This window comes from Leptonychotes weddellii, chromosome 16, assembly GCF_054177405.1.
Source record: "Leptonychotes weddellii isolate Sample4059 chromosome 16, ASM5417740v2, whole genome shotgun sequence".
In the NCBI taxonomy this organism is placed as follows: domain Eukaryota; kingdom Metazoa; phylum Chordata; class Mammalia; order Carnivora; family Phocidae; genus Leptonychotes; species Leptonychotes weddellii.
In genome coordinates this window covers 23,850,098-23,868,236 of record NC_138384.1, presented here as the reverse complement: position 1 = coordinate 23,868,236, position 18,139 = coordinate 23,850,098, and the positions used below count along the sequence as shown (strand labels likewise).

Genomic DNA, 18,139 nt, shown 5'->3' with positions numbered 1-18,139 from the left:
CCCCCCCCCCCCCCCCCCCCCCCGGGCCCAGGAGGAGCTAGTGAACAACACAGAGCTGGTGCAGAGCTACCGGCAGCAGATCGGGAACGTGGTGAACCAGGCCAACCTGCAGCTCTTCTGGAACATGTACAACAGGTGCGCGCGGCGTGGGGCTCACCTCTGCAGCACAGAGAGCTCGCTCCGTCGGGGTTCATAGAAGGAGGCAGGCTGGACATATGCGCTCCCCGGTTTGCAGATGGGCAGCTTGGTGTATCTCTGAGAAGAGTTCCTGCTTGCTCAGGGTCACTCCCATTGAAGGGCAGAGGGGGAGCAGGGCTGCGGACTCTGGTTCTTGGGCTCTTCCACGCCTTCTCCCCTGGGGCATCGCGGTCCAGCCAGGAGCGGTGTGGGATGTGGGCAACATCCCTGACCCCCACAGCCTGAACCTCAGGGCTGACATCTGTAGATGGAGAGGAGGCTGGATGAAGCCCATGGTTTTCAAGCTGTGCTCCTTGGAGCCCACTGGCCTGCCCTCCTCCCTTTCTCCTACAAATATTAAGCACCTGCTGTGTGCGTGGTGCTGGGGATAGAATGGAGGATGAGAGGACCAGGGCCTGCCTCCCTCTCTGAGCCTGGAACCCCACACACAGGTGGTGGTGCATGTCGGAGCAGTGCTTCAAGGGGGAGCGAGAGCTAAATTGAGGGCCCACCTGACATGAATTGTGGGGTCTGAGAAGTTCTACATGAGGGGAGGCCTGAAGACCCTCTATGTGTGCAGGGCATATCCCTGTCTCCCTGTTCACCGGCTGGGATCTGGGAGGCCTTTTCCATAGCTGAGACAACTCAATAACCCTAAGCCCCAACTGTGGGCCCAGACTGGGACATCGGGCCATAATTGCCATTGTGGGAGGCTGGGGTAGGGCCCTGAGGCACATGACCCCCCGGGATCCAGTCCTGAGATGCCCACCTCTACCTCTGCCTCTCCCTGCAGCCGCAGAGACCTGGACATTAACCGGCCCGGAACAGTGCCCAATGCCAAGACGCTCCGGTGAGTGCGCCGCCCCCCCGCAGCCTGCCCCTGCCTGCCCCCGCCTGCCCCCCTCCCCCCCACTCACCCCCGGGCCAGACAGACAGCTCTTTTCCTCTGTGTCTACAGCTGCCCGGTGATGCTGGTGGTTGGGGACAACGCGCCCGCCGAGGATGGGGTGGTGAGTGAGGGACTCTGCCCTGACGGGGGGAGGGGGGGTAAGGGCATCATTGCCCTCTGGCCAGTAGGGCCAGGACCTGGATGTTGGACTTCTCAGCCCACCTCCCCACGATCTTGCCATGCATCGCCACCAGGCACAGCCCCAGCCTTCAAGTGAGGGAGGCGTGGAGACTGGAGGGAGTTGGGGCCAGACCGCCTGCCGTCGCTCCCTCCCTCCCTCCCAGCAGTGCAGCCCCACCTCAGTCTCTACCCACCTCAGGCCCAGAGACGGAGCTCTCTTCTCTACAGCTTGCTTCATTCACTATGAAGTAATCCCCAAGCAGTGCATCCTTGGACTAGCCGTTGCACCCGTTGCCTTTGGGGATGGTCACCTTTCCCACTGGAACTCTGGAAGCAGGCAGCCCGAGGCTTCATGTCCCCGTTAGCACAGAGGCCTAGGGTCCAGGAGTACCCAGGGCCACCCCCGAGTGTGCCCGGGACACTTTCCCTTGCCTGAGGGCTCGGAGGAACGGGGTGTGGGCCACACCGACCATCTGGACCCAGGCAGAGGCCTCCGTCTCCTGCCGATCCTTGACCCTCCCTCACCTCTGGCCCCTGACCCCTGCGGGTCCTGGCACTTTCCCAGCCACTCCCATCGAGGTGGCCCTGGCTCCCGGTAAGGACATGGCCCAGCCCCTGCCCCATTCCTGCCCTGCCAGCACTTGTGAGGGGAGTCCCAGCGTCTCCGGTCCCTCGGGGTGGGTGGGGGGCCTGCTTCCTGATCCACAGGGGCTTGGACTTTCAGAAGGCAGCCTGCATGCCCTCCCTCAGCTCTGGGACTCGAACCTGCCTTAACAACGGGGGTAGGGGACTCCCCTGATCCCCCAGGGGCTGGGGCTGCCTTACCCTGCTGACCTTGTCCCTAGGTGGAGTGCAACTCCAAACTGGATCCCACCACCACGACCTTCCTGAAGGTGAGGCCTTCCTCCCCAGCCAAGGGCCCAGCCTCAGGGAGGGGCGTGCCTGGGGTCCCATCGGGGTGGGAGCAAGACAGTGTGTCTGCTCAGGGCAACCTGTTTAGGTATAGGAGGCCTGGGCAAGGTGTGGGGTGACCCCTGCTCAGCTCACCCCCCTCTCTTCCCTGCAGATGGCAGATTCCGGGGGGCTCCCCCAGGTCACACAGGTGAGACTCCTGGCCCTCCCTCCCTTATCTAGCCCAGGTGGGGGATGCCTCCCTTCCCCCCAATCCCAGGCAGCCAATCAAAGCATGTGACTGTCCCTCTGTCCTGCAGCCAGGGAAGCTGAGTGAGGCCTTCAAATACTTCCTGCAAGGCATGGGCTACAGTAAGTAAACTTCCCCCCGTCCCCGCCCCAGAGGCTGGTGGGCAGGCGGCAAAGTGGGGCTGGGGCGCGGTGTCGGGTGGCATTGAGCAGCCTGCGGGCATATGAGGTCTGCGTTAGTGGGGCCCAGATGCCGTGCCACCCACCACATGCTCCCCGCCGTGACTGGGCACTCTCTAGGGCATCCCCACCTGAGTTGTGAGTAGATGAGCCCAGGCTGTGTCGGGCTCTCTTGTGCCCTTGGGGAGGCTTTGGGACACTGTGTTCATGGCGACGTCAGGGCGGTCGGCTCTTCTTCAGGCCTGGGGGACCAGAGCCCGGGCCTGGGTCCTGCCCAGAAAGCCTACCTAAAGGTGAGTCCTACACACCGCCCACTCCCCTGCCAGACATACAGCACCTGAAAAGGGCTTTTGTCACAGGTGCTGGACGGTATCAGGGGCATCAGAGGGGCCTTGGAGGCTGGGGCCCGAGGAAGGCACGTGGGAGAGCTAAAGGCGGCTGAACCTGGGGGCGGCATAGGTGAAGACCCCAAGGTGATAGGGGCTGTGGGGCGGCAACGGCCACCCTCCTCCTGTCTCCGCCGGTGCAGGGATGAGATGCCCAGACTGCTCGTGAGCACCTCCAACACTCACACACGCACGCACGCACGCCCGCACGCAAGCACACGCGCACACCTTATCTCCTTGGTGCCTCCCCTTTCCCCCATCTACCTGGCTCTCCTGCTGGAAGCAGAACTCCTCTCCCTGAATTGGTGTCTCCTCCCAGACTTCAGCCTTTGGAGCTTGTGCCCCCGGGGAAGGACAGGCCCGTGGGGAAGGCTGAGGCCGAGCCAGGAGCAGGAGCGGAACTGCCTCTGGCCCGCAGGGGCCTGCCGGCCTCTCTGTGGAGAAGTAGGGCAGAGAGAGGCCCAGGCCAACAGTGGGACACAGTAGGAGCTCTGCGGCTGGGCCTGAGCCCCGGGGGTGCCCACTGAACGTTGGTGAGATGGGTAGACGAACAACGCTTGTTAGGCTGGGGCATGTTCTCAGGGCCCCGGGAGAACCATCACCAGGCAGCCCAAGAGCTGGGCAGGATTTAGGAGGTTGTGCAGGCCTCCCCCAGTCTGTACCTGGGGAGACTGAGGCCCAGAAGAAGGGGGAGGACTTCCCCCTTCCCCCTAGCTGCTGCTAGGACGTGGGCGCCACAACCCCTCTCACCACGAGGCCCTGGGGGCCGCAGCCCGGGCTGGAGAAGCGGGGGCAAGAGGAGTGTTCCCAGAGTGGTGTCAGGGCTACTACTTTGGGGGGTGGGCAGGAGTGGGCTTCCTGAGGTTCTGGCCCGGCCCCAGCCCGCTCTGTGCCTGGCCTGTTGTCTCCTCTCCCTGACCCATCGCAACACCCTGGCCCCGCCGGATCATGCTCTTCACCCGTGTCCTGTGTCTCCCGCACCCCACCCTGTCCCTCTGGCTCTGTCTTCTCTCTTAGTTGCATACTTGAAGGACCGAAGGCTGAGTGGAGGAGCAGGTAGCCCCGTGGCCCCTCCCGATGCATGGACCCCTGCCCCAGTACCACCCCCCCCCCCCAGCTCGTTCCTCTGTGCGGTGCTGCAGCTGGGCCTCATCTTGCTGTGGTTTGGAACTTTCTTGTGTCCTGCTCGCCTCCAAAGCCCAAAAGAGTCCTGCTTTTTCACAGATCTGGGCCCTAGTGGGCCGGCGTCCCACGTTCGGGCTCTGTTGTGGCCGGGGTTGAGAGCAGTCTGGCTTCTGGGGTGCCATGGGCCGCGTGGCTTTCCGAGCTCAGGCAGTTGGAACCAGAGCCTGAGAGAGAGAAAGCCCAGGCCTGGCCTTGGGAGCAAGGGTGTCCGGCCATGCCCGGGCTGGATGGGTGGCCGCTTGCGTTCGGGAAGGTGGAGTTCGCCCCCTGAGAGTCTTGCTTGTGAAAGTCTGAATACGGACAGGAACTGGATTTAAAGCAGTCTGTGGCCTCCACACCTTGTCCTCCTTGACAGAAGTAGTCCTCCCCCGTCCCATCATCCTCTCGAGAGAGGCACCGTTGGAAACCTGTCCCATCCCCGCACCGGCTCAGGGGTCCGCAGTCAGACCGCCCTGCTCCGGCCGTAGCTCTGGCCAGCTGTCGTGAGATGGGTCCTGCTGGCCTCTGCGGGGCCCCCCGGCCCCCCGCCTCTCGGGCTCAGTCACTGGTGCTGGTGCTGCATGCCCCCGGCTTGACTGAGTAGATGCCAGCGCCGCGGCTTGAGATGGGCCCCCGTGCCGTTGGAAGAGCGGGTCTTGCTGGCCGCTTCGCTTGCGTCAGTCCCTGTCCCGCCCGCCGGCCCCCAGCCCTGCCTGCCCGCCCTCACGCCCGCTCCCATCTCTGTCCACAGTGCCCTCAGCCAGCATGACCCGCCTCGCCCGCTCCCGTACCGCGTCGCTCACCAGTGCCAGCTCGGGGGATGGCAGCCGCCCGCCGGCCTGCACCCACTCGGAGAGCAGTGAGGGGCTGGGCCAGGTCAACCACACCATGGAGGTGTCCTGTTGAAGCCCGTGGCCCGGCAGAGACGCCCACCTGCCCCCGCCCGCGTCGACGTCCCACTGCCATCCTCGCGCCGGCTCATTTTCCTTTTAGTTTATTTTTGTGAAGGCCAAGGGGAGGAAATGGGTTTACTTCTCTTCTGGTAAAAAGATGAGGGGGTTCATCTTAGATGCTGCAGAACAGTCTCCAGATGGTTTTGAGAGGCTCACTCCTCCCCACCCCCACCTCACTCACCTTGTTAACTTGGCTGACTTAGACCCCCCCTTCCAACTCCCCACAGTCAGGGCGGGGTACAGGGAGGAAGGGGACTTGCTAAGGAGAGAGTTCGAGTCCTCTGGGCAGGATCCAGGATAATTTCCTAGACTGAAGAAAGCATGGGATGCCCCCCTTGCGCAGGCAGATTTGAAGATGGGATGGGGTTTTGAGGTGGTGTGCTGGGACAGCAGGGGCACAAGGTCCAGCTCAGGTACTGAGGTGACAAACCAGGAGGCAGCATTGGGGAGCACTAGGAGGCAGGAGCCCTGGAGCTCTCCAGGCCCGTTTTCTCCCCATCTCCTCCACCAAGCACATCTGTTTCTTTTTGCACATGTGACAATCATCTGAACAGTAGCCACAAGGGGGCGCTCCTACCAGGCAGCCGTTTTCCTGGTGCTCTCTGGGCTGGCCTGGTGATACAGGGCCAGGCAGGCAGGGACTGAACAGGGTTTCTCTGCCCAAGGAAGACAGAACACAGAGGACCTAAGAGGCAGGAACCCCACAGACGGTCTCAGCCCACACACTCCACCACCTCCTGGCCTTGTCCCATGTCTGAGCCAAGGCCCTGTGGTAGAAAGTTGCCTGATCCTCTATCTCCACTGGGACCTGATTTGGGGGCTGAGCTTAAATGCTGGAATAGCCCGTGAGGGTTGGGCACACCCAAGAACCTCCTGGTGTCTGCCTTCAGGAGCCAGGATGTGGCTGGAGGCACTGGTGGCTGAGATTCCCAGTTCCATGGAGGACAACCCAATCAGCAGCTGTGTGTCCAAGGCCACCAGAAACATGGTGGTGTTTCTGGTTGTGGTCAAGCTATGCCAGTGTTTTCTGTGGGCATCACTAAGAAGAGAGTTTATTTGGAGAGAAATGGTCTAAGGTAGTGAGACTTCTTGCAGGCCCCCACTGCCATCTCAGGACCGCTGGAGTGGCTTGGGCTGGGGCTTGCTGGGTCCTGGGGTGGGAGGTGAAGGTTCCTGAAGTGAACAAGGGCCAGGCAGAGGAGAAAGGCTCTCCACACACCCTGGTCTCCTCCTTTCACCTGAAGCCCAGGACTGTGCCATACACATCCCACCCACCCACACTATCAGGGAGAATCTCCTGGCCCCAAAACCAGAGCCACTGGTCTTGGAGCCTAAATCAATTGCTAAACCCTGAAATGAGGGGAGAGAGTAATGAAAACTGCAGGGCTGCGGAGGGGACAGTTGTGTGTGAGGTGCTCTGAGGCTGCGCGGACACCTGCATCCATCTTTCCTTGGCACATATCACCCCCTTCTAGAATCTTAAGCCATTACTAGACTGCTCTAGAGCCTGGTGGAGTGTTGGTCTGTCCCCAGTTCTATTCACTCACGTGCTTCCTTTGAATATCAAATGTGACTGTTTGAAAAGCTGGTAGAATTAATCTCTCTTACTGTAGATAGCGCTGCAGACCTTGGATTTTTTTTTCCTGTGTTCTTTCAGATGAGATATCTATAAATATCTATACATTATATATATATGTACATTGGGTCTTCCTGCGTGTGGTTTTCCATAGGAGGTTGTCTCTTTGGTCAAAGTGAACTTTTAATGGAGTTTATTATTTCCCTTTCTGTATAAAGTGAAGAACCTAATTTTGTGTATTCTGGTGGCTGATGTCATGAAACTTTGAGATGACAAAATATAAAACAAATAAAAACCCTTGTCAAAGTAGAAAGAGCTAACTGTGCTGGCAAACTAATAAGGAAATGAAGAATAATTTGAGTATGGTGACGCCAGGCCCATCACGGGAAGCTTGTGGAGAAGGCCGCATTGAGGTTGGTGCTTCCTGGGTTTAGGTGGGACTGAGTGTGCAGGAGTTCCCATCCATGTTTTTGGTTTTTTTTAATTTTTATTTTTTTAACTCTACCCCCAACCTTGGGGCTTGAACTCAGGACCACCCGTTGGTTGATCGAGTCACATGCTCTAACAACTGAACCAGCCGGGTGCCCCACTTATTTCCATTTCTTAACACATTATCTTAACAATCCTTACATTTTTTTTAAAGATAATATTTGAGAGCGAGCATGGACGGGGGAGGGGGGGAGGCAGAAGGAGAAGCAGGAGCTTGGCTGGGCGATCCCGGGACCCTAAGATCACGACCCCAGCTGAAGGCAGATGCTTAGCTGACTGAGCCACCCAGGTGCCCCACCAATCCTTACGTTAATTCCACAGGATATATATTATCTTAGTTTCACAGCTGAGAAAACGGAGCCTCAGGATAAGGGATTTGCCCTAAGAAGCCAAGCTAGGAGCTGGCTTTGGCATTGCAGGACTTCAAAACCCTGCTTCATTTTCTTAACAGCATGCTACTTTGCTATGTTTAACCACCATTTCTGACTCATTCACTCAATAAACACACATAGAGTACCTGCTATATGTCAACTAATAAAGCACGTAAATAAAAATAAAACCCACCATGTGCTATGCGTATGATGAAAAACAGGAATGTACTAGCGAGTGCGGGCAGAGGGGGGTTATTCCAGTTCTGGGAACCTTCCCATGCCCCTCGGAAACACACAACCTGTCCCACGGCACTCCGAAACGCACGCGCGCACACACCTCTGAGCAAATAAAATGGTTCAGTTACCCTGGCTAATGAGTCGCGATCACGAAGGCAGGCTGCCCGCCCACCTGGGTGCGCTCACAGCCGGTCAGCCGGGAGGCCCTCGCGTTGGTATCCAGAAACTGAATTTAGTTCTTCACCTGGACTTCTACTCCGAAATGTCTCAGCTCTTGGGGACCAAAGGGGAGAGAGTTGAACCTTGCTCAGAACCAGGCTCGAGGCGGTACAGAGGTACGTCTTCCTGGACCCGACCGCCCGTGTTCTAAACCCAGCTGGGGACACCCGGGCTCCAGAAGAACGTTCTCAAGAGGAGTGATTTGACCAGGTGCAAACCCCGACTCGTTCTCCGCGTGGACCCCGGGACGCACGTCACGTAGCGCCGGGGCGGGGATATGAGCCCCGCCCCCGACAGGCCCTTCACGGGACGCCGGAAGCGCCGGCGCTGAGCTCCTGAGCCGCGGGGCCGCGCGGCCTCGACAATGGCGACCCAGGCGAAGCGCCGGCGGGTAAGTCGCGGGGGACGGGAGCGGGGTCCGTCCGTTTCCTCCTCCCTACCCCGCCCGCAGTGCCGTCCCGCGCCTCTCCTCCCTCGCTTGCGCGGGTCCCTGGCCGCCCTCCGCGTCCCCTCCCCCACCCAGAGCCCTTCCTCCGCGCGCACCTCCGTCTCCTCCCGCGTCCCGCGCGTTCTCTGGGGCGGGCTCTCTCCACGGCGCTCGCTCATTCCAGGTGGCTGGGCCTGTGGGCGGTGGCGACGCGGACCCGGACCCGGTGGTCGGTTTCCTGAGCTGGTGCCGGCAGGTGGGGCTGGAGCTGAGTCCCAAGGTGAGGAGGCGGGGGTGCGGGCGGGCGCGGCGGGGGCGCAGGCCCGCTCTGACCGGCCTCTCCCCCGTCCAGGTGGCGGTGAGCCGGCAGGGCACGGTGGCCGGCTACGGCATGGTGGCCCGGGAGAGCGTGCAGCCCGGGGAGCTGCTGTTCGCCGTGCCGCGGGCCGCGCTCCTGTCGCAGCACACCTGCTCCATCGGCGGCCTGCTGGAGCGAGGTGGGTGCGCCGGCGGGCATGGGACGGGGAGGTGGGCCGCGCAGCGGCGCCGGGGTTTTCCCCGCCGTGTCTCTCACTTCCGTATCTCCTGCAGAGCGAGGCGCGCTGCAGAGCCAGTCGGGCTGGGTGCCGCTGCTGCTGGCGCTGCTGCACGAGCTGCAGGCCCCGGCCTCGCCCTGGAGCCCCTACTTTGCGCTCTGGCCGGAGCTGGGCCGCTTGGAGCACCCCATGTTCTGGTGAGAGCCTTAGCAGGGGTGGGAGCACCAGCACCGGAGCCTGGTCGAAGCGTCCTGGCCCGGCGACCGGGTTCCCAGGCACTAGCCCGGTGGGGTGTGTGAAGGGAACCCGGGTGGGGTGTCACTGCAGGCCCGAGGAGGAGCGCCGGCGACTGCTGCAGGGCACAGGCGTACCGGAGGCCGTGGAGAAGGACTTGGCCAACATCCGCAGCGAATACTATTCCATCGTGTTACCCTTCATGGAAGCCCACCCGGATCTTTTCAGCCCCAGGGTTCGCTCCCTGGAACTCTACCGCCAGCTCGTGGCTCTTGTGATGGCCTACAGGTCAGTGAGCAGACCCTTGAAGGACTTTGTTCTTTAGAACTCTATTGAGGGATGAGAGGGGAAAGAACAGTGAACCACACCCGTCTCTGACCCTACACTGGGCCTTAGCAAAGTTCTCTCTGTGGCAGCTTTCAGGAACCACTGGAGGAAGAGGAGGATGAGAAGGAGCCAAACTCCCCTTTGATGGTGCCTGCTGCAGACATACTAAACCACTTAGCCAATCATAATGCCAATCTAGAATACTCTCCAGTGAGTGGATCCCTCTCAGTTATTGTTCTTATGTGCACTGACGATCAGGCATTTGATTCAAACCAGTGCCTGTCATTTATGCTGGCCTGGTAGTTGGGCTAAGTGGGCTCCATTCTCTTCATGGTAAAAAAGCAGAGGTGAAGTCAGCTTTTCTTGTTATGTTCAGTTTGCATATTCCACTCAAATAGTTTGAACACAAAACCTCAATACCCACAAAGTAAGTTGTGGTTATTTCTCTGCTAAGCTACTGTCACCATTTATTTGGTGCCAGAGGTTGGCTATACTGTCACTACTTTTTGGGGAGAAGGGGGAGGAAAGGGGATGGTCATAGGTCAGATCTAAGATGATACCAGGGTTCTATCAATTCCATTTGCTAGGTGGAAAGTTGCAAGAAAAGATCAAGTTAATGGAATTAGGGAATGGCTATTTTTTAATCCTGGCCTGCATCTGCTGTTCCTACTTAGGGTTTAATTGTTCATTTCTAAACGCTAGCAGCTTTTTAAGTACTAAGGATGACTGAGCAGAGGTTCACCTAATCAATGAGGCTGAACTTGACCTTTGTCTCACCTTTCATCCTACTGTACAGGCGTATTACACTTCAGATACTGTGCTTTTTACAAATAGGTTTGTGGCAACCCTGTGCTGAGCAAGTGTATCAGTGCCATTTTTCCAACACCACTTGCTTTATGTCTGTGTGTCTTATTTTGGGAAGAATTAAAATTGCAAGAATTGCAGTATTTCAAACGTTTCCATTATTACTGTATTTGTTTTGGTGATCTGATCAGTAATTACAACTCACAGAAAGCTCAGATGGTGGTTAGCACCATTTAGCAAAAAAAGCTTGTTTTCTAAGATAAGTACATTTTTATAGGCACTGGGACTTGCTTTTTTTTTTAAACAGTATTTGCTTTTTGTGTGTGTGGTGGTGTGGAACTAAACCTACACACAATCTCTGAGGTATGGCTATATAGGATCTTAATAGGAACTAAAAGTAAAATGTTGGTAGGTATATCATCAGTCCCATTGCTGAACTGTACCCACTGGAAAGCTCTTCCTAAGAGGGAATTAATCTTCATGGGGCTGGCCAAGCATTTGTTGGGCCTGGTCCCAGCTTCTTCCTTCCACCCCAGAATTGTCTTCGGATGGTGGCCACTCAGCCCATTCCTAAAGGCCATGAAATTTTCAACACTTACGGGCAAATGGCTAATTGGCAGCTGATTCATATGTATGGTTTTGTTGAACCATATCCTGACAACACGGATGACACAGCTGACATTCAGATGGTGACAGTTCGTGAAGCAGCATTACAGGGTGAGTGTCTGATCCAATCTTGGGACACCAGTGGACATGTCTCTATCCCCACCCCAGGTGCTCTTAAATAGCAGTTGCCCCGTTTTCTGGAGACCGGGTAGTAGACTAAGAAGAAAGGAACCGCTGGGTATATGCAGACTTTGACACTATTACTATCTACAGGAACAAAAGCTGAAGCTGAAAGGCTCCTACTGTATGAACGCTGGGATTTCTTATGCAAACTGGAGATGGTTGGGGAAGAGGGAGCCTTTGTGATTGGGCATGAGGAGGTACTGACCGAAGAGGAACTGACCAGCACACTCAAGGTAAAGGGCTGAGAATGGCCAAAGTATTTAGAACTAGATAAAGCCAAATGAGAAAGGAAACATGGGATGGAGGGAGAGCACACTTAAATGCTGCCAAGATAGGCTTCTCTAAATTCAGAAATTCACAATTAAAGGGCAATTAAATTCCTAATTGAAAGGCCCAATGATTGCTTCTAGGTCCTATGCATGCCTGCTGAGGAGTTCAGAGAGTTTAAAGAGAAGGATGGATGGGGAGATAAAAGGGAAGAGGACAGCTTGACAATCACAAATATCCCCAATCTCAAAGCATCATGGAAACAGCTTCTTCGGGACAGTGTTTTGTTGACCCTGCAAACCTATGCCACAGACTTAAAATCTGAACAAGATTTACTCAGTAACAAGGAGGTCTACACCAAACTCAGCTGGAGGGAGCAGCAGGCCCTGCAGGTTCGCTATGGTCAGAAGATGATCTTACATCAGTTGTTGGAACTGACAAGTTAGCAGGTTCCGTGGTGCCTGAAGGAACATCGATGAGAAGAACTTTAATATCATCAGAGGTGGTGTGCTAGGGTTAACTCAGAGGTAAGGGTGAACTGTTTAAAGACTGGGCACAGCAGACTTGGAAACTGCTGGCGGTTTACTAAAGACCAATAAATCTTAAAACTGCTTTGTTCTGTTTGAACCAGAGTTAGCAGAAATGTGACAGTATTGTTTTCGTTGTAGTCTAGCATTTAATAACATGGACTCTGAAAGGAGACCTGGGTGTATTTTGAGCAAGCTTTTTTCCAAGACTTAGTTTCCTGTTCGAGGGTTTGACGAGCTCTGGTCCTGGCACTCAGCAGTCTGAAGTTTGCTCTAGATGGCACAAAACTCACCCTTAAGGGAAGAAACCCTAAGACACCAATGACGTTCAAACCTTACTCGTTAAAATTTCTATTTAATCTCGAACCTTTTTGTCCTCTGTGGCTGTAAAACTTGACAATCATTAAAGGTAAGGTGTATTTTAAGTGGCATAAATTTTAAGTATATCAAAATACCATGAAGAGAAAGGGTAAGAAATAGGTTTTGTAATTCTTTAACCAAAGAAACCTGCTCCAGTGATTTTTCTATTCTTGAAACATGCCAGATTAGCGGGAAAGATCAATCATTCATCAAGAAGTGATGTTTCCCAATGGCCCCAGGCTCTGTGAGACTGGGTTATCCACTTTTCCTCCTCACCACCAGCACTGGCTGCTGCTACTGAGAAAGGCACAGTGGACTCACGTGTGTGTCATGACTTTAATGTTTGACTACAGTATGCATACACATACAAGTAAGGGAACTAGAGCCCAGGACTAGAAAGGCTACAAAATACAACACGTGGACCAATACATTTACAAAACATTCAAAATCCTTACAAAAGGGGCTGTATTGGTCCTTTTGACTTGGTGGTTCAAAATAGCCTATATGGCTATTCACTGGGATGATGGGGAAGGGCAATTCATACACTATTAGTCCCCTTTCCCACAATTTGTAAGTATGAGGAGAGAGCTAGGGGCACTTTTAGGCATGGTCTGGTTTCCCTTTATAAAAAAGAGCTGACTGCATCTTGGGGCCTAAGGGGGTAGTTCTCCAGTAGAAATGAGAAAATGATGCTCTCCCAGCAGTCAGCTTTAGATTAGGGGAAGAGGCAAAACAAAAATCCATGGGATCTCAATTGTGAGCTCTTCCCATGTTCCCTAAGCATACCAAATAGTAGCACATACACACATTTAACAACTTTATGATTTTCAGGGTCCCCTGTCCACATTAAAAAAATAAGTTACACAATATTTAAACTGGCTTTTTTGCTATTCTTTGGGACACCAGGAATGTCAGAAGACATGGAGCTATGTTATATCCCCAGACAAGTGCATGGCATCAACAGCCTTTCAGTTACAAGCTGGGCAGGTACCAAATTTATCTACTTCCCTTGGACACATTTTGCACAAACCCAAGAAGTTGCAGACAAAGGTTTTATCTTTCATATATTTACACAAGTTCAAAATGATATTCACAGCATCTTCTAAATTTTGGCCAAGTCAAAAAAAAATGCATTTAAACTTTGGAACGTGCCCACATACACAGGAAGCTGACCCAAACAGTAATTGGGGCAGGTACCCGAGAACCAAAGGGCTGGGAAAGTCAGGAAGAGCTGAAAGGATTCTTCAGCCAGTTTATAAACCTGGTGCAGTGGGACCTCCAGGCTGACACATTTACAGCAGAGATGCAGTTCCATCTAACTGGCACCTGTCCCTTCCATTACTTGCTGAGCCTGCTTCTGTCCCATGCAGCACTGTGCAACCGACTGGAATAACCTGAAGAACAGAGACAGTTACAAGTTTGTGAGAAAAATTTCGGACCTGGCAGTACCTTGGGTCACATTAGCTTTGGCTATCATTACCTTCTTAATCACCCATCATATGTTTCTCATTCTTAGACAATTAAAAAATTACTTTGAACTCACTTTTCAATTTCTGGGGCACAGTGTACAAACTCGTGGTTCCAGAACTTAAACGCTGGATTTTTAATCAGTTCAATGAAGGTAATAAGAAGACCCCAAGGATGTGGCCTATTTACAATCAACCGTTCCAAGAGAACCCTGAAGGGGAAAAAAGGTTAGTTAATGCATAGAAAAATCTACAAATTTATGACTTCTCCTTTACCTTTTTTCCTTGATTACTAAACTACATGCAAAAGTTACCAGCTTTACTAAGGACAGTTGGGTTAACGTCTATATATATATTTATATACACACATATATATATATACACACCATGGTTAATGCAGGTGGTTTCTGAAATTAAAAAACCTGGGTTTGAATCCTGCCTCTTCCCGTTAGCCTAGAAGACTGAGTTAAGGTAAAGTAAGGATGACAGTGTCAGATTTAAAGTCTGGCCCACTTTTTAAAATGTGTGTATCTCTCTCTCTCACCAGAATCTACCCATTGCCCAATCCCCAATGCTATATAGACAGTCTAAGCAATCTGCAACATATTACATCAAAAAAGGAAAGAAAAAAAAAAAAAAAACCCACAAGTATCATCTTGTTATTTCTCCTTCAAACTTCTCAACCTAGAAGATAAAGAAAAGCCCAAGCTCTTTACCATGGCTTTTAATAGGCCTGTGTGGATTCAGGACTCTGGATAAAAAATGTCATCACCACCACCACCACCACCACCTGAGAGAAACTGTTGACTTTCAATCAAAACGCTGGTACCTTTTGTTAAAAACAAGTTGTAATTCTCTACTTGTCATTTTGTGTCCATCAGACTAAATTGCTAGGGCAGGAACAATGTCCATTTTGCTCACAACTACATCCTATTTAACACATGTAAAAGATGTCTTAAATGGACATGTCGAAGATACTCCATGAACACTGAAAAAAAAATTCATAATAAAGGGGAAGAGGCACCACTTAGAATTATCTAAAAAACTTCTCCCTTACCTTGTAATCTGTTCTTGGATAGCTTCAGTGTTGGCTTCTGCAAAAAGGTACAGCATGGTACAGCTGAAGTAGTGAGTGTGGCTATTTGGGTACCGCAGCTGATTTGCAATGGCATTCAGGAAGAGATACCGACCTAGAAATTGAGAAAGCTCAGTTTACTGCAGACATGCTTCATGTGAAAGGCCAACGTAAAAAGACAAATCATTCTAAGAGGCTAGGGTTTGGATTTCTGCTAGAGACTCAGTATCCTTTAGTTTCAACCAGTGGTTCTTGGGTCCCCAATGTTTCCATTTCTGGTGTGTGTGTGTGGGGGGGGGATTTTCCACATTTTTTTTTTTTAAATATTTAAAAACAGACCCAATGCATGTAAGCATTTTTCAGGAAAAAAAAGTATCACTTTTAATTTCACAGATTCTTTAATGTCACTTAATAGGAGAGAGCTGGATTCTTCTGCACTGTGTTCAATGTGTTCCACTATTATGTTTCATGTAGCCCCTGGAAAACTCCACTGTACACTCATGACAACATGAGTGCAAACACACACACAGTCATTACTGTGAAAGTAGTTTTGACCTCACAGCTCTTCTAAAAAGGTCTTGGGGACATCCCCCGGGCTTCCAGTCCACACTCTGAGAACTGCTAGTTGAGACTATATTGGAATAAATACCTACAGTAACTAGGTCTGGTTGTCTGCCTCTGCTTGATATTATTCATGTTTGTAAGGCTACTCCCCCCCCCTTTTTTTTTTTGCTGGGTTCTGGATGTAATGGTATTCAGTCTTGTTAAATCTTGACTTTACACTGTCTCAAATCCCTTCTACAAATAGACAAGTGTATGTATATCAAGATTAACTATCCTCTCAAGAATTGTTAGCAAAGTTAAAAGGCATCCTTTTTAAAGTTGGTGTGTGTTAAGGGCACCTGGGTGGCTCAGATGGTAAGGCACAGTCCAACTCTTGAGTTCAAGCCCCCTATTGGGCTCGAGCCTACTTTTTAAAAAGCCTTTTTTTTTTTTTTTTTTAAATAAAGTACTTGTGTGTTAAAATAAGCAAGACTATGTAGTTGGTTAGTACCTACTGGGGTCTAAGAATGAATATAGAAGACCAAAAGAAGGGCGCCTGGGTGGCTCAGTTGGTTAAGCAACTGCCTTCGGCTCAGGTCATGATCCTGGAGTCCCGGGATCGAGTCCCGCATCGGACTCCCTGCTCAGCGAGGAGCCTGCTTCTCCCTCTGACCCTCCCCCCTCTCATGTACTCTCTCTCATTCTTGCTCTCTCAAATAAATAAATAAAATCTTTAAAAAAAAAACCAAAAGAAATGTGATTCCACCAGGTAAGACGCAACCTATAGGAAGAATTATACTGTCAACTCTCTGCAAAGCAGGTTAGGTAAAGTCCTATCCATTAATTTTTACATACCTAATATTTAACAAGTTGCTTGACAGACAAATGCTGGGGGAAAGGCAGGCTAACAAAACACTGTAAGATAAGCTTATTTTTAAAGAGCGGCTAGTAAAAGGAACATGTTTATTTTCACACTAAAAAAAATACTATAATCATATACACTGCAATACTAGTAATGTGGTAAGGATTCTGGGTCTTTCTTTCCATTTTTCCAAAAGTTTTGCATTAAGCAGATACTATGCAATTAAAGATAAAATACCCAGCAGAGAAAGACAAATAGCATAGGATTTCACTCCTATGTGAAATTTAAGAAAACAAGCAAAGGAAAAAAATGAGAGTCAAAGCAAGAAACAGACTTTTAATTACAGGGAACAGTCTGATGGTTACCAGGGGTGGATTAAATAGGTGATGGAAATCAAGGAGTGTGACCACCGGGTGATGTATGGAACTGCTGAATTACTGTATTGTACACATGAAACTGATGTTAACACTGTGATAACTGGGATTAAAATAAAAATTAAAAAACAAAATAGAGCCATAAACATACTGATAAAGTAACTGTCTATTGTGGCTTAAAATATTTTTATGATCAAACTGTGGTACAGAAAACTTAACTCAGAATTGGCTGGCTTTACTCACCTTCAGTGTCCAAGTCCACAGCCAGGTTCTGGAAGATGTCCATGTGAGCCGAGTGGGTGATCGTGCTCATTGATGGCGTGCTACCCTTGTTGTGGATGTGTGCAATGGCCTGAGTCCCTACATAGAGCACCAGTGCATTGATGAGCTGGAGGTTGTAACGATTGCCAGGCTCATTGGATACCTAAATGAACAAAACAAAGCTGCTTATTTTCACAGAAGATTCAGTATTTCTAAGCCCATTTTATGCCTTCACAGAAAAGCTGAAATTGCTCTCAACACCTGTGATTTAAATTTTAGCAATCTGCTTGACTTTGTGAGTTGCTGAACAAATACACAGCAGCCTAAGGGTGGTTGGGTCAATAACAGAAACATGATTTCCCTTTGGAAGCCAAAGCTTTAACAGGTACCAGGAAAAAAGTAAAAGTTTGTGAAATCAGACTATGCATTATCTCAACTATATAAAAATATTTGGAAGGGCGCCTGGCTGGTTCAGTCGGTGGAGTGTGGGACTCTTGATAATGGGGTTGTGAGTTTGAGCCCCACACTGGGTATGGAGATTAATGAAATCTTAGAAAAAAATATTTGGAGAGGGGAAAAAGTAGTTCCCTGGTGTGGAAAGACTGGAAAGATAACATGACTTCAAGTCCTCTTCTGTACATCAAACTAAACCAGAATCCATTTAGAACAATCTTGGGAGGACTGACAGGGACCGATTATCAGTATTATTCTTACAGAAAATGAGCCTATTCCCTGGTCACCTCTTTCAAGGCAATAGCTTTGTGTCAGTGAGAAGATGAACGAGTAAAATGCATAATCCAGTTAATGTCATCCAACCATTAAACACTATGTTTTAAAATTTTTAAATCCAGTTGAAAACACTAACTCCCAGGGGCGCCTGGTTGGCTTAGTCAGTTAAGTGTCTACCTTCAGCTCGGGTCATGATCCCAGGATCCTGGGATCGAGTCCCCCATTGGGATCCCCGCTCAGCTGGGAGTCTGCTTCTCCCTCTCCCTTTGCCCCTCCCCCCTGCTCATGCTCTTTCTCTCTCTCTCAAATAAATAAAATCTTTAAAAAGAAAAAAGAAAACACTAATTCCCAAATAGGCCACCCATAGGACTATGCATACCAAATGCTTTCTATAAAAGACACAGCTAAAAGTTTAAGTCAAACCAGTTAACCTGTAGGTTGCTTCGCAAATCAGACAGAAAAGTGACCGGTGATCGAGTTTTAAGATAGGAATCCAAATCCTTTTTGAACTGAGGTGGCATCACTCCAGTAAAATTGGTAAGAATCCGGGGTGCAATGTTAATTTCACTCAACATATCCACCTGCCACAGACAGATA

The 18,139-nt window shown here is 51.3% G+C and overlaps 3 protein-coding genes and 1 long non-coding RNA gene across 19 annotated transcripts in view; 2 read left to right on the top strand and 2 right to left on the bottom strand.

Moving 5' to 3' along the window:
• Positions 1–6,958, top strand: part of NDRG4 (NDRG family member 4) — a 16,669-nt gene extending 9,711 nt beyond the window's left edge. For 2 of the 4 annotated variants that reach the window (XM_081806509.1, XM_006732798.3), the window contains exons 8-15: positions 32–135; positions 971–1,027; positions 1,136–1,187; positions 2,092–2,139; positions 2,313–2,348; positions 2,458–2,509; positions 3,970–4,008; positions 4,868–6,958. In XM_081806509.1, the coding sequence (XP_081662635.1) occupies positions 32–135; positions 971–1,027; positions 1,136–1,187; positions 2,092–2,139; positions 2,313–2,348; positions 2,458–2,509; positions 3,970–4,008; positions 4,868–5,022 (543 nt within the window). In that variant the 3' untranslated portion in view covers positions 5,023–6,958. The remainder of the gene's footprint in view (positions 1–31; positions 136–970; positions 1,028–1,135; positions 1,188–2,091; positions 2,140–2,312; positions 2,349–2,457; positions 2,510–3,969; positions 4,009–4,867) is intronic. The other 2 variants (XM_006732801.3, XM_006732800.3) reach the window with 1 other exon arrangement.
• LOC115940753 (uncharacterized) overlaps positions 1–8,644 on the bottom strand; it is a 10,101-nt gene extending 1,457 nt beyond the window's left edge. The window contains exons 1-3 of the long non-coding RNA XR_014140844.1: positions 8,505–8,644; positions 1,441–8,015; positions 158–439 (exon numbers count right to left, since the gene is read on the bottom strand). This is a non-coding gene — a long non-coding RNA (uncharacterized LOC115940753). The remainder of the gene's footprint in view (positions 1–157; positions 440–1,440; positions 8,016–8,504) is intronic.
• SETD6 (SET domain containing 6, protein lysine methyltransferase) lies at positions 8,233–16,702 on the top strand. Of its 8 annotated transcripts, none has more exons than XM_081806507.1 (9): positions 8,235–8,352; positions 8,573–8,644; positions 8,741–8,885; positions 8,980–9,121; positions 9,252–9,446; positions 9,575–9,695; positions 10,826–11,006; positions 11,169–11,311; positions 13,139–16,702. In XM_081806507.1, the coding sequence occupies exons 1-9, from the start codon at positions 8,326–8,328 to the stop codon at positions 13,517–13,519; spliced, it is 1,407 nt and encodes a 468-aa protein (XP_081662633.1). In that variant the 5' UTR covers positions 8,235–8,325; the 3' UTR covers positions 13,520–16,702. The 8 variants fall into 8 exon arrangements, 6 of the variants coding, with proteins under 6 accessions (XP_081662631.1, XP_081662633.1, XP_081662632.1 ...); XM_081806506.1 differs by having other exon boundaries at positions 8,573–8,668; XR_014140842.1 differs by adding an exon at positions 11,489–11,872 and having other exon boundaries at positions 8,247–8,352; positions 8,573–8,885; positions 14,246–16,702.
• Positions 12,555–18,139, bottom strand: part of CNOT1 (CCR4-NOT transcription complex subunit 1) — a 95,033-nt gene continuing 89,448 nt past the window's right edge. For all 6 annotated transcript variants that reach the window (XM_031027585.1, XM_006732804.3, XM_031027587.2 and 3 more), the window contains exons 45-49: positions 17,974–18,123; positions 16,796–16,976; positions 14,756–14,888; positions 13,776–13,910; positions 12,555–13,626 (exon numbers count right to left, since the gene is read on the bottom strand). In XM_031027585.1, coding sequence (XP_030883445.1) covers positions 13,548–13,626; positions 13,776–13,910; positions 14,756–14,888; positions 16,796–16,976; positions 17,974–18,123 — 678 coding nt within the window. In that variant the 3' untranslated portion in view covers positions 12,555–13,547. The remainder of the gene's footprint in view (positions 13,627–13,775; positions 13,911–14,755; positions 14,889–16,795; positions 16,977–17,973; positions 18,124–18,139) is intronic.